The 13,532-nt window shown below is 39.3% G+C and overlaps 1 protein-coding gene and 1 pseudogene across 2 annotated transcripts in view; one reads left to right on the top strand and one right to left on the bottom strand.

The window, feature by feature from the left end:
* LOC138156595 (protein disulfide-isomerase A4-like) overlaps positions 1–9,592 on the top strand; it is a 38,683-nt gene extending 29,091 nt beyond the window's left edge. For both annotated transcript variants that reach the window (XM_069081989.1, XM_069081981.1), the window contains exons 8-10: positions 5,840–5,996; positions 6,839–7,072; positions 8,812–9,592. In XM_069081989.1, the coding sequence (XP_068938090.1) occupies positions 5,840–5,996; positions 6,839–7,072; positions 8,812–9,227 (807 nt within the window). In that variant the 3' untranslated portion in view covers positions 9,228–9,592. The remainder of the gene's footprint in view (positions 1–5,839; positions 5,997–6,838; positions 7,073–8,811) is intronic.
* Positions 2,797–4,545, bottom strand: LOC138156603 (14-3-3 protein zeta/delta pseudogene; annotated as a pseudogene).
* Positions 9,593–13,532: the final 3,940 nt, after the last annotated feature.

Here is a 13,532-nt window from a genome sequence, read left to right as displayed (position 1 = left end):
ACTCATGTCCTCCTGACTCCAGGTCTGGTACTCTATTCACTGCACCCTCTAGGTTTTTTTTTTTTTAACTGCTTATCATCTACTCTAAGAATGTCTGTCTTCTTATATTTCTTTAGCTGCCTTAAAGTGATAGGGTGATGTGCTATGTGTTTTATTAATATCATACAAGATTTTTGCTGAGATGCCACCTAAGTATTTAATTTTACAGGTTTTACCTTTTACAGTTCCCAGAGTGTGTTAGGAGGAATGTAATATCTTAACCCCTCTCCCTCAAGCAAGTTAGGCCATTTTTCCTTAAAAGTTATTTAGACCATCCTGTGGTCTTGATTGAGGCTATTGACCTCACGGTTAGGTTACTGAATACAAAGCAGCCAGGAGGAGCTTCAGGTGGCCTTGGATGCTTGGCTGGTGGATGCATTGTGATGGGCAGCTTGAGCAAAGGCAGCTTTGCGAAGCTAAATTAAATCACGTTCTCTTCAATGCCTGCTCTTATTGAAGATCCTTTTCTTGCTGTGGCTTAGTATATCTGTTTCTGGTAACTGTTATTCCAGTAGCAAACCTAAACTAAAAGGGACTAGACTGAGTCAAGTCCAGCCCCCACCAAAGGTGTGCCCGTTAAAACTGGCATTGTGTAGGTGTTAATTGCTTTAAGCTTATTCAGCCTGAATTTCAAAATGCTAGTAAGGTTGGTTTTGTTTTTATTTTTTTGATGTATCCACCAATGGCAACCTTCTTGATTTTTTGCCCAGAGAAAACCAAGGTGTCTGTACATATCATGTTAAGTCTCTTATCTTTCTTTAATGTATGTTAAGAATTTTATACTCATTAAATCAAAATGACATTTTTCTATCATTGGGGGGAAAATTCCACAGATTGAAGAAGCTGTTTTTTGTGTGTGTGACCAGCTAACTTGATATGATCCATATACAGTCATTAAAAGGTATTTTGGTTCATTTCCTTTAATTTGGAAGTCATACTTGGCTCCTTTTAGGAGAGAGATAATGTATTTAAGGGTATGCATGTCTGTAATGGACTTAAATGGTGTCCCTGAAAAAAATACCTTTTAAAAAATGAATTATTTTTAATATTGTGTGGGAATGTTTTAAATAGATAACATTTTTTCATGTGGACATCAATTCTTTATCATTCTCCATTAAACTTGAGTCCTTTTTATTAGATTTATAGTACATGAAAAAATCATGAATAAGGAACTGAGCTAATGACTTTGCCTTACCAAAGGTGGCATGCATGTTGTGGCACTTTCTGAGCAGCTGGTTCAGTAATTACAGAATTAGAAAGCTACTCTTGGGGAAGCTAGGTGGCACAGTGAATAGAACACTGGCCCTGGAGTTAGGAGGACCTGAGTTCAAATGTGGCCTCGGACACTTAACACCAGCTGTGTGACCTTGGACAAGTCACTTAACCCCAATTGCCCTGCCTTCCCCCCTCTCCCCCCCCAAAAAAGCTGCTCTCTAAAACCATTTGGACTTTTTGGTACATTCAGGAGTCTTCTGGAGCCAACTTGAAAGAGCTCAGGACATCAGATTGTTAAATTTTCAGTGTGAAAAATTTATAGCTAAGAAATCAACAATTGCTACAAATCCCAGTTTGATTTGTTTTTTTTGTTTTGTTTTGTTTTTTTAATAAAGCAATTGGGGTTAAGTAGCTTGCTGAAGATTACACAGCCAGTTATTTCTGGGTGTGGTGCTAAGTATCTGAGCCCGGATTCGATCCCCAGGTCATCCCAACTATGGGGCCGGTGCTCTTACTTGCTGTGCTACCTGGCCGCCCCTGATTTATTGTTTTTGTAATTGTTTAGGCTTGAGAAAGTGTTAATGTAGATTAAGTTTTTTTTCCCCCAAAGAATCTGGTTCTTGAATATTTGCTAGAATATCCCTGTTGCTCTATAGACAGTGCTTGAGCTCTGCAGTGCAGCTCAGGGAATGAAGTCATCACCAGACAGGAGGCCTGGTGACTGGAAGCTAATTAATAACAGGGAAAATAACTGGCATTTCTAAAGGGCTTGAAGGTTTGCAAAGTGCTTTTGTATATATCATCTCATTTGAGCCCAGCAGCACTCCTGGGCACACTCCTATTACTCCTTAGCCAGTGTGTCCTTTTGTGTCATAGAAGTTGTGAATGCTTTGTATAAAATTTACAAACACATAATTGACCTACAGATAAGGGGCTGTGAATTTTCTAGTCCTTTGATAATAGAGATGCACTGCCTTCTTTTAAGAAAAGTAAAATTGCGCTATATGCCTGCTAAAATGCCTTGCTGCCAATTCATGTACATTGTGAAACATTTAGGCCGATTTTTAGGGACCTTACCTGGCTACTTTGTGGTTTTTCAGAGAAGCTAACAAGGCTTTCAGTCACCTCTGGGATGATAACTTTTTTCATTGATTATATTAACAGTGTTCAAGCTTTCTGTTTCTTGTTTGACCCAACTGTATAGATGACCAGAAAGGTTCCACATCCTTCTTCAGGGATTTTCTCTTGCCCCTGATTTCTTTGCTGCTTTTTTTTTTTTTAGGTGGAACATATGATTTTATTCAGACTACCACCTTTTGTTTTAAAAGAGTAACTGAAAATCAGGGTGGTGGAGAGGGGAGCAGTGTTTGGAGCAATATGAAACACATGGAACTCTTGCCATTTGATAATTTTACACTTAAACTTTTTTTAAGCCCATAATATAGCTACCAGTGGGAAGTAAATCTTCAAAATGTACAGTTTCCTTTAGAGAAGTTTCAGAACTAAAGATCTGATTTACATGAAAAGTTGTAGAGCAAGTAGTTGAAAAGTCCATTCATAAAACCTTTATTCCACTTACATCAACTTAATACACATGTTCTTAACAATTATGCTTGGATTGTTCATGAAAATTTCATGAGACATTAAACAAAGCTAGCCATCATCTCAAGTTATTTCCCTGTTAACTCTTTTTACAGCACATGCATGTTAGGCAAGTATCCAAAATATCACAAAAGCAAAAAACCTTAAAAAAGTTAAATACATGGGTTTTTTGTTTTACTGCTGTGCTTGATATACAGTGACTTTATGAATATCAAGCAATTCATTTTTACTGCATCTTTACTTGTACATTTGTTCTTAGGTTGCCTAAACCATTTAAATACAAATAAAATGAGTGTAGCAAAAATGATAAAAGCGAACAGCAGGTAACTTTACAAATAATGGAATGTGAACCGTTTCTGCCCTTCTCCAGAGTAAATTGACTGGGTTAAAATTTTGTCTTAAGGAACACTTTTGCAACTGCAATCATAAAGGTGTACATGTTGAGACTGTGTATTCCACAGATACACATGGAATGACATGTAATATCTATGGGACATCTGTTTCTACCATAGCCATGAGTGCTCCAACCCTAAAGTACCCACAATAACTACACCTGTGGCTGGAACCAATTATCCCTTTAACCCCCCCCCCCCCATGACAGACCAATATGTAGGCAGTTTTCTTTGCTGTTTTAATACTGGCCTTGTGAAACCACAACATACCAAAAGTACTATGCCAAACATGTAAAACACGTATAAAAATTCCATATCCCCATATTGGCCACCTCAGATGAAAACAGATAACTCCCCAAATGTTAACTGGCTCTACTCCCCTAATATTAAACATAAAAACCACATGGGAAATATAGAAATCCAAATAGAAGTAACATAAACCTGTCATAAATCTTAAACAAAAACTATTTGTGGGACAGCATGGATGACAGATGGTCTACTGTGTAAATTTTAGAATGAGGCAGACAAAAGTTGGAAGGCTGGTTAATTCTCCCCTCCTTCTCCTGCTTCAGCTTCATCTCCTTGGGTGTCTGATGTCCACAATGTCAAGTTGTCTCTCAGTAATTGCATTATTAGTGTGCTGTCTTTGTATGATTCTTCACTTAATGTATCAAGTTCAGCAATGGCTTCATCAAAAGCTGTCTTTGCAAGGGAGCAGGCTTTCTCTGGAGAGTTCAGGATCTCATAATAGAACACAGAGAAGTTCAAGGCCAGACCCAGTCTTATAGGATGCGTTGGTTGCATCTCCTTTTTGCTGATTTCAAATGCTTCTTGATATGCCTGTTGTGATTGATCCCACTATTCCTTTCTTGTCATCACCAGCAGCAACCTCAGCCAAATAACGGTAGTAGTCTCCCTTAATTGTCAAATAGAAAACTTTGCTTTCTGCTTGTGAGGCATTAGGAATCAAGAACTTTTCCAATAGAGACAGTACATCATTGCAAATATCTCTTAGTTCGGTCTCAATTTTCTCTCTGTATTCTCGGGCCATCTGCTGTTTTTTCTCAGCACCTTCCGTCTTTTGCTCAATACTTGAAACAACCCTCCAAGATGACCTTCGGGCCCCTACGACATTTTTGTAAGCAACAGAGAGAAGATTCCTCTCCTCATTGGATAATTCAGCTCCTTGCTCAGTTACAGATTTCATGCAGGCTGCCATGTCATCATCTCTCTCAGCCTGCTCAGTCACTTTGGCCTTCTGCACCAGCTCATTTTTATCCATGACTGAATGTTCTGTGCCTGGAGTGAGTGGCGGCAGCAGACGGACGGACAAGGGGTTCAGCAGTCTCTGGGCGGTGGCAGTGGCCAATTTCTTTGCTTCTTGATGTTAAATAGTTGATTTTGTTCTTTGTGCTGCTTTGACTTTTTGTGTTGACTGGACCTTTGTTTTAAGTTTTGCTGATTAAAGAAATCAATGATTTCTTATTACACTTTTGTTTTCTGGATTTTTTTCTACATGTTTACTTTTTGTTGCCTTTTATTGGACAACATACATTCAAATTTTCTGCTATATGTACTAGCTAGATAATTGATGTGACCAATTGTAATTTTTGTAGTATAGCTGTAATCGCCTAGTGTGTCCTTAGATCTTCTGTAGCTTTCTGTAAGTTGCTTCTGTCATGGTGTGATGTCTGTCATGGTGGTGTTTGATGCTTGTCCTTGACAGTATTTGTTGATAGTTCCATATTTCCTCCTACGGTTCTTACTGTGGCAGTAGCCAACCCATATATTGCTGTGTGCAAGACTGAAATGTTTTTGTACCTTTATGTCAGATATTGTGGGAGAATGTATCTGTTCATTGTACTTATACATTTTTAGACATTCTCTTGGTTCAATTGGTCTAGTGGTTGGAGTCATGCCATTAAACTCAAAAAGGGCTTTTTGTAATTCCAGTATAAGTATAGCCAGATGCTTTTCAAAATTCGATATTTCTGTGCCATTTTTGTTAACTTTTTCTTCTTTGGTATATAATTCCTGGAGTTTGTATGAAGTAATACTTTATGAACTGTGGGGTCTTTAACTTTTTCCCGTTTAGAGTTTAGTAGTTCCTCTATTTGATCTTTTATTTTGGACATAAATGAATTATTATGATGATAAAATAAATACCTGGTGTTACTAATAAAAATAGCTTGGATCTCCCCATCTAAGGAATTTTAGCATATTCCCATAGAGTAACATCAAAATTCTAGAGATGAAAAAGACTTTCTTTAGCCATCATGTTTTAAAAGATCATTTTTCTTTGTACAATGCCTTTCTTGACTTTTCCTCTTTCAGTAAGGGCAGATGGTATCCAACTTTGTATTCTTATTTTAACCTGGTAATATTGCTGTTATAAGCATGGTCACTGCTTTGGGGTAATTTTTCTAGCAGTAAAGTCTTTTAAAGTAAGCAACTTTCTATCACATCATGCCTCTCTCTGTCCTTTGTTAGCTGAGAACTCTACTAATGATGAAATCTGAGTGTTCATTTCAGACATAGCTCCCCTTCTCTGTTGTATTGTACTTCATATCAGTCATATATGTTTGAAACAGGAATCCACTGAAGGAGCTGCCATCAGGGACCATGTGGTGAAGCATGCTGTGCCATTAGTTGGTCATCGCACAACTTCCAATGATGCCAAGAGATATGCTAAACGTCCTCTGGTCGTTGTCTATTACACTGTGGACTTCAGTTTTGACTATAGAGTTGGTAAGCAAGGATATTTGTCCAGCAGATCACTCATGTAATTACTTTAAATCTTTCTTCAGAGGTCTTTGAAGGTTAATGACTTTTGTGGGAGTGACTGAGGCCACAACTTTTGCACCAGATACATGTTTTTTGTTGTGATATTTCCACACCTTCAGAATCATTCTTCATTATGCTTCTATTCTGGATAACCATTTGTTTTAGTCTCCCCAGAAATCGTCTGGCATAGACTAGGATCAGAATCATATTGCTGGAAAGCACCATAGGAATTTTTTGCAAATGAGGAAACTTCACCCCTTCAAAGTAACTTGCAGCATTGAACTAGAGCTAGTGGCAGAAAACCTGAATTAGAAGGCAGGTCCCCAGCATCTAGCTCCCCCCAGTATGTTTTAATACATGCATAGTTCTCACCAGACTTATTCGATGTGAATTTACTTCCCTCCATTGAAAAGTTTGGGTTTTTTAAATTATGAACTTAAAAATCACCTACAAATCAAAATATTCTACTATACAAAGAAAGAATCAGAGGATTATATATGAAACCATGAACTTTGTTATACATAATTTGTTTTTTAAAGGCATATATTAAATTTAACAATTGACTTTTCTGTCCCCTTCTGATTTTTCTTCTATGTATTTTTAATGCTTTTTTGGGGTCTCTTTTGGGGTATACTTTCAAAAGTATAGTTAAACTTTTTTTGTCTAGACATTGTAGAGAAAACTCAGAATTTCTGCCTCATTGGTATATATTCTAAGCAGAACCTTAAACATCTTGTGAAACTTGAGCTAGAAACCTTCAGTGCAGGTTTTTTCACTAATTGTCATGTATTCCATTTGGTTTTTAGCCACGCAGTATTGGAGGAACAAGGTCTTGGAAGTTGCTAAGGACTTCCCTGAATATACCTTTGCCATTGCTGATGAGGATGACTACTCTTCTGAAGTGAAGGACTTGGGACTTAGTGACAGTGGTGAAGAGATCAACGTAGCTATCCTAGCTGAGGGTGGCAAGAAGTATGCCATGGAACCAGAGGAATTTGATTCCGATACTCTCAGAGACTTTGTGATGGCATTCAAAAAAGGTGAATTAACAGGGATGACAAAATTATGTCAGGAGGGCTTGCATAGGTGAAATTTTGGAGGCCACTAAAGTCTTTAAAGGCGGCTAGACCACCATTAATTCTTGATCTGTTCTGCATGAAGTGGAATCTCAGATCTTTGGTTCTTATTATTTTGAGTGTGCTGCTAGTCCCAGCCTCTTCTTTTTGAAAAAGTTCTAACAAACTTAAACTTCCTCTCACCTACCCCTTACTCCCTTTTTTCTTCCTATGATCACAGACCTGAGGCAGCACCTTCATTTCCTTGCAGAAGGAAGGAGATGAGTATGATCTCAGGTTCCCCTGAGTATGGAGAACAAAACTAAAGAAGAAAACAGCAACAATTAAAACAAAACCATCTGTGTAGCCTCTAGCAAGTGCTTAGCACATAATACAGTAGGGCTTAATAAATGTTTATTGAATTATGTGATAGGTTCCTAAGCTTTTCCTCAAGGAATACTGTAATCAAGGACTGATTATAGTCTCTGTTATATTTTTCCCTTTGGTAATGCATATGCATTAGTCTCTTCCTGATCTTGCTTTAAAATGTAATATTCATTATCCATTTTACAGTTACAATTACTCATGCATAGAATGACTGTTCAGGCAATCTCAGCTATCCAATAAATAGTCCAAAAGGAAATAAGCAAAACAGGTCCTAGAGCAGACCAAACAGGCGTCATAAAAGCAAACAATAAGAACGAGATAAAACAAAAACACCTATGTGCTTTATTTTTTTAAATTTTTTTTGTTACTCAACCTCATAAACATGAACACACAAAGAACAAAAAAGGGATTATATCTGAAACCATGAGTTTCTATTATATACAACTTGTTTTCATGCACTTTACTCATTGAAAAGTCCCTTAGCCCCTCACTTAGTCTTTTTACTCTTGTTTAATCTTGTTTAGAATGGTATGTGATTTGCTGTTGTCTGTGGGGGCAGGATTCGGTATAGAGGCAGGAATATCTTTTCTTCTGTTAGCTGGCACTTGTCAGTGACAAATTAAAATAAGCAAAAAATAGCAGTAATTCCCTAAGAAGACCAGGTGTGATACATTTTTTAAAGACTTGAGTTCCTTGGATCCATCCGAAATTTTAAAAAATAGAACATATTTTGTTGTTCATACATGCTTTGAAAACTCAATGTGGAACATCCCTACCCCCCCACTATAGTTCCTAATAGAACTGGATAAATGAAATGTCACATGGTATTCTATCTCTTTGATACCAAATCAAGAAGCACTTTTTCTGTCAAATAGATCTATTCCAAACAGCTCTGTTGGAGCAGTCAGTTTCCAGGTTATCTTCAATGCCTTCATGTTAGTCTTTTCCACTCCCCAAGCCCCCTTCAGGCCCTTCTTAATAACAAGTTATCAGTCCTGGTCCATATGTGAACCAGCTGTCTTCTAATTCAGATGTTAGAGCTAGTCTGACAATTTATTTTTAAGGAGTTAAAGAGATACCTTTCTAAGGTATATTTGCATTTTAAAGGGGAGGGGTGGGTGGTTAAAGCCTTGTCCCAGCAGTTCTGGCACCAGATTTTAGGGTGGGCTTATGGGAGCTCTGGGTTGGAAAGGAATATCAGAAGCAATCATACTGCAGAGTCTTGGCTGAGCAATAAGTAAACCTAGTCATGCTTGACAGGTTGAGAAGCTGCTCCATTTGGTGCCGTTGCAGTGGGATGTGTAGAATACTGATCACTTCTCTCCTTTTCCCTATAGGAAAACTAAAGGCAATCATCAAATCCCAACCTGTGCCCAAAAATAACAAAGGGCCAGTAACGATTGTGGTGGGTAAGACATTTGACTCTCTGGTGATGGACCCCAAGTCAGATGTCCTCATTGAGTTCTATGCCCCATGGTGTGGACACTGTAAGCAGCTAGAACCCATCTACACTGAATTGGGGAAGAAGTACAAGCATCAGAAAAACCTGGTCATAGCGAAGATGGATGCCACTGCCAACGATGTGACCAGTGATCACTACAAGGTGGAAGGATTTCCTACCATCTACTTTGCTCCTCGCACTGACAAAAATAGCCCTATTAAATTTGAAAATGAGAAGAGAGATTTGGAGTCCTTGAGTGCATTTATAGAAGAGCACAGCACAAAACTGAGCAGGACCAAAGAAGAGCTTTAAAGGCCAAGAGGAGGAAGGGAAAGGCCATGAATACACTGTAGTTTTCCAATGAAAGGTTGTGGAATGGGGAACCAAATGAGCCTTGTGGGCAAAAGGGGGTTGGGTGTTAAAGCAGTTGCAGTATCTGATTTTTTTTTTTATTTCACATTGTGTTACAGACATGGAACTGACATAAATGCCTCGTAATAGTATGGTTCAGATATTTAAGGAAAATACATCTATTTTTGTCATTATTTGGGCTTGATTACTTTCATTTTTTAACCTACTCTTTTTAATACTTCACCAACCCTCAAGCAGTAAGTCTCTTTGTGTGAATGTTTTTTTAATTTAAATTTTAAAAAAGAAAAAAAACCTTTGCCAAATCACTTCGATATTTTGACTTTTTATTTTTAATCGTCTGAAGTGTTAGAGTTTACATTGAACTTAATTGTTACTTTTTTATTTTTGTTGTCTTGTTTCAAAGAAGCCTGACCATATCAAATTTTGTCTGTTAGGTGCAAAAGGCTGCAGGTCAGAGCCATCACAACAACTGATACCCAGTCACCCAAGGATAACAGTATTTGCCAGTTCCTTTTCTGCCCAAGCCATCTTAAGGATAGGTATACAGAGTGACCACGGGTAGATGTGACTTCTGTGGTACCTGGGTGTTTATAATTGTTGACCGTGTTTGGAGGAACAGTAATTGTAGCATCTATGATCCAATGCCTTCATATATTTATAGCTGAGGAAACTAATGCCCCAAACCAAAGCTTAAATGACTTATCCAGAGTCACACCAGCTGGTAAATAGTAATAGAGCCAAGATGTAACATCTGGGTTCATATCCAGTATGCTAGCCACTGCACTACAACGTTTTTCTCTCAGGTTTCTCCTCTCCTTTAATGCTTCCCTTCTACTCCATCCAAAAAAAAAAAAGACAGCACTTTACAGGATATATCATCTCTCTTCACCAAAAGAAATATGATATACACTTGGGAACTTTATTAACAGAGGTAAAAAAAATCCATATAGTCTGTAGTGATGGAGACATGTTGGACATATATGCAGCAGGGACTGGGGACTGTGCTATGAAAATAACAGGTTGCTGGAAAACATCTGCATCTGAGAGATTTGACAAAGTTATTGGGAAGAGAATTTCCTGGTGAAGTGGAAAAATGCTAAATTAGGACACCTGGGACCTGCCATTATCTGGGAGACTTTTGGTAAGACACAACCTAAAGAAGGGTGTTTGCCTGAGGTCCCTGCCAGTCCAAAATTCAGTGAGGGAAGGTGGAGGTAGCATAATAACCTTCCTAGATTTCCGCTAAGAAAACTCCAGGTACCAAGGGAAAGCTCTTTCCTACTTCAAGTCTATGAGATACAGGTGCTCTTTTCTTGGAGATAAGAAACACAGGCTCCTCACTCCCCCTGGAGCTGAAGTTCTGAGTTCTCTAGGGAACAGAGGGCCTTCTGAGCATTGTAGTTTCAAACCTGTTCCCCCATATCACCTTCCCTCAAGCATATAAATGAGTTATTTTCCTGTTTTGAAAGGAAGGAGAGGGTGAAAAAATAGGGTACTTGGATACCTAATATGCACATTGGAATCAACCATCTGAGGGCCTGCCCTGTGTAAGGAAAGGGCACAGAAAGAAGATGTTGAAACAGTACAGCCTTGGCTGTAGCTGATCTTATTTACCTCCTAAGCCAGTAGAAGTAGAATGTAAGATCCTCAAGGACCTGGAAGGTCTCATTTTGGAACCTGGCAGCATCAGAATTGGTCGGCTTGTTGGTTGATTGCTAAAAATCTTGCCGTGGAAGCCTTTCTGACCTGTTAATCCAAACACATTAATTACACAATTTTTGTAAGTTTTTTACTTTTTTAGAACCATGAATGTCCTTATGACACCTTTTCAGAACCATCATCAATTCAGCAATGAATATTGAGTATATGTGTTGGTGGGGGGTGTCATATGCTTTGCTAGACACTGGGTATCATTCACTGGACTTTGTAGAAGTCAATCAAAGGGCATCCCAGCTGACTGAATTTGGAAGGTGAGGGGGAGCCCAGATTCTTCAGTCAGTAGCAGCTATTGTAGAGGGGCCTGCTGCCACTCCATGGCCCCAGCAAGAAAAGAAAGCAGCCAATTATGATCCTGAATCTGAAATGAGCTGTGTGACTGTGGGTAAGTTTGAGGTTAGGGGAGGGAAGAGATGGTACCCTCTGACCTCTCAGGATGGCTCTGTGGAAAACTTTGTCTTAAAACTTTCAATAAGTCAAAGATTCGTGATTTTACTCACATGGAGGGCCATTCTGTTTCTTAGCAGGTGTTCTTGAATTCCTGTGGCCAACCCTTAGGCGATTTCTAGTTCTGAACTATACCTGTGGTTTTCCAATGATGGGAAGGTTGTCCTGATCCCACCCTCACTCTGATAGCCAATTAAGGGATGTTGTCTCCCAGCAACCACATCTCCACCATTCTATCTCCCATAGTTATGTAAGCTCCTAGCCTGTCTTCCTTACCGAGAGTCTTCAGGATAAACTTAACCAGAGTACCCCTGGCAGTACCTGTGTGGGTACCATTGGGAAAAATCCTTTCCTGTCCCTGCAGAAGCCAGAAGCCATCTGTCACTGATGGGAGTGTGGTCAAAATTTTGGAAATCATTGGTGCTGAGAACTCCCTAGGAGGAAATCCTCGATCAGTGGAGTTCTGTGACTTGTCTCAGGCACTGAGGGTAAGTACTTAGGCTTGCTTAGGGTCACACAGCTAGTATAGCACAAGGCTTCATCCCAGGTCTTTCTGACTCCAAGGCCAGGACTCCGATTTTTATTTTTTATTGTTATAAGAGTATATACGATCTCTTTTCCTAGATTAGTGGAAAGGGTATCTGATGCCAGGTTTAAACTCTGGCCTTTCCTACTCTAGGCCCAGCATTCAGCACTGTGGCACCCCCTAGAGGCCCAGTAAACTACTGTGGAACAGGGTTGGGAAGTGGGGAGGGTTGTGAAGTTTGAATTACCTTTAAACATTTGGTCTTCATAAAGTAAGCTGTAAACTGATCATTAATACCCATTGAGCAGAAGAAGAAACTGACACAGCTCAAACCAATTCAGTTTGGTTGCAACCATTTTTTCAGTCCCATATATCATCATTTGTGTGATTTCACTTAATACTTTCTGGTGATTCTGTCCAAATATCAGAGCCAGCTGGAGCACATTTGTGGGTAAATGTATCCCCAGGGGCTGAGGAAGTACTACAAAATCCATTCTGTAAATCAGCAACAAATCTCCAGCTTCTGCTTTGCACAAGTTCCAGGTTTTGTGATTTTTATTTATATTAGGGAGTACATTTTATGATCACAAGGATTTTATCCTTGGAGTTCTAGTACCCACCCTACAGCAATACTGGTTGGCTTCCTTTCCTTTGGTGTGAATTAGTTTTCCAGGCCTACTAAACTGGGATTGACCAGGTACAGATCACTTTCTCTGGGGTCACTCCAGATTTTAGTAGGTCAGTGAACCTAGCCCATTGGTTATCTACCCAGGTTGGGTCAGAACTGGAGTTTGAAGATTTGCCTCTCAGCAAAACTGTTCAATGTAGGCTATTTTGTTTGAAGAGTATTTTAAAATAGGATCCCCTGTTTCAGGGTGGCACCTGTTGCTTTGTGTATAAAAACCTGACTCCCTAGCAAAGACCTTACTTCTGGAGCCAGACTGCCTTTCCCCTTACCCTCACCTCTTTCAAGGCATCTGTAACATTTATTCTCAGAGAATTGCCTAGATCACTAACACTTTGTATGTATTGAGGGGTGAAGGAAACAACATGCATCTGTCACGTATATTGTCAGAGCTGCCTAGAACACTGAGATTAAGAGATACAGCAGCATGTAATCTAAGGTGGTGGAGGAGAGAACAACTGTGTGCATACAAGACATATATAGTATGAATGGAAGGTAATCTCAGAAAGAAGGGGGTGGGTTGGGGACAGTGAGCCTCCTGCAGGTGGTAGGATTTGAGCAGAGCCATAAAGCCAAGAAAGCTGAGGCCTAGGTGAGGAGAGAGAGGGCCTTCTAGGGGGTCAGCCAAGTGCAAAGCTGCAGTCTAGAAATGGAGTATCCTGTATAAGAGTCACTAATGTAGCTGAATTTAGAGGGTGTTGTGGGAAGTTGAATGGAAAAAGTCTGGGAAGATGAGCATCAGGCAAAAAGAGAACTCCCAGAGGCTCCCCAGTCTAGTTACCTTGTCATTCATTTGCTGCATCTTTATCATCATCTTCATCGAGTTGGTTAATAGACCAAACAGAGGGCTTGCAGAATTGGAAATGGGATA

Source organism: Petaurus breviceps, unplaced genomic scaffold (genome assembly GCF_028583685.1).
Source record: "Petaurus breviceps papuanus isolate PSGF00001 unplaced genomic scaffold, PetGlider_PUasm1.0 110, whole genome shotgun sequence".
NCBI classification, from domain to species: Eukaryota; Metazoa; Chordata; class Mammalia; order Diprotodontia; family Petauridae; genus Petaurus; species Petaurus breviceps.
This window is presented reverse-complemented; position numbering and strand designations above follow the sequence as displayed.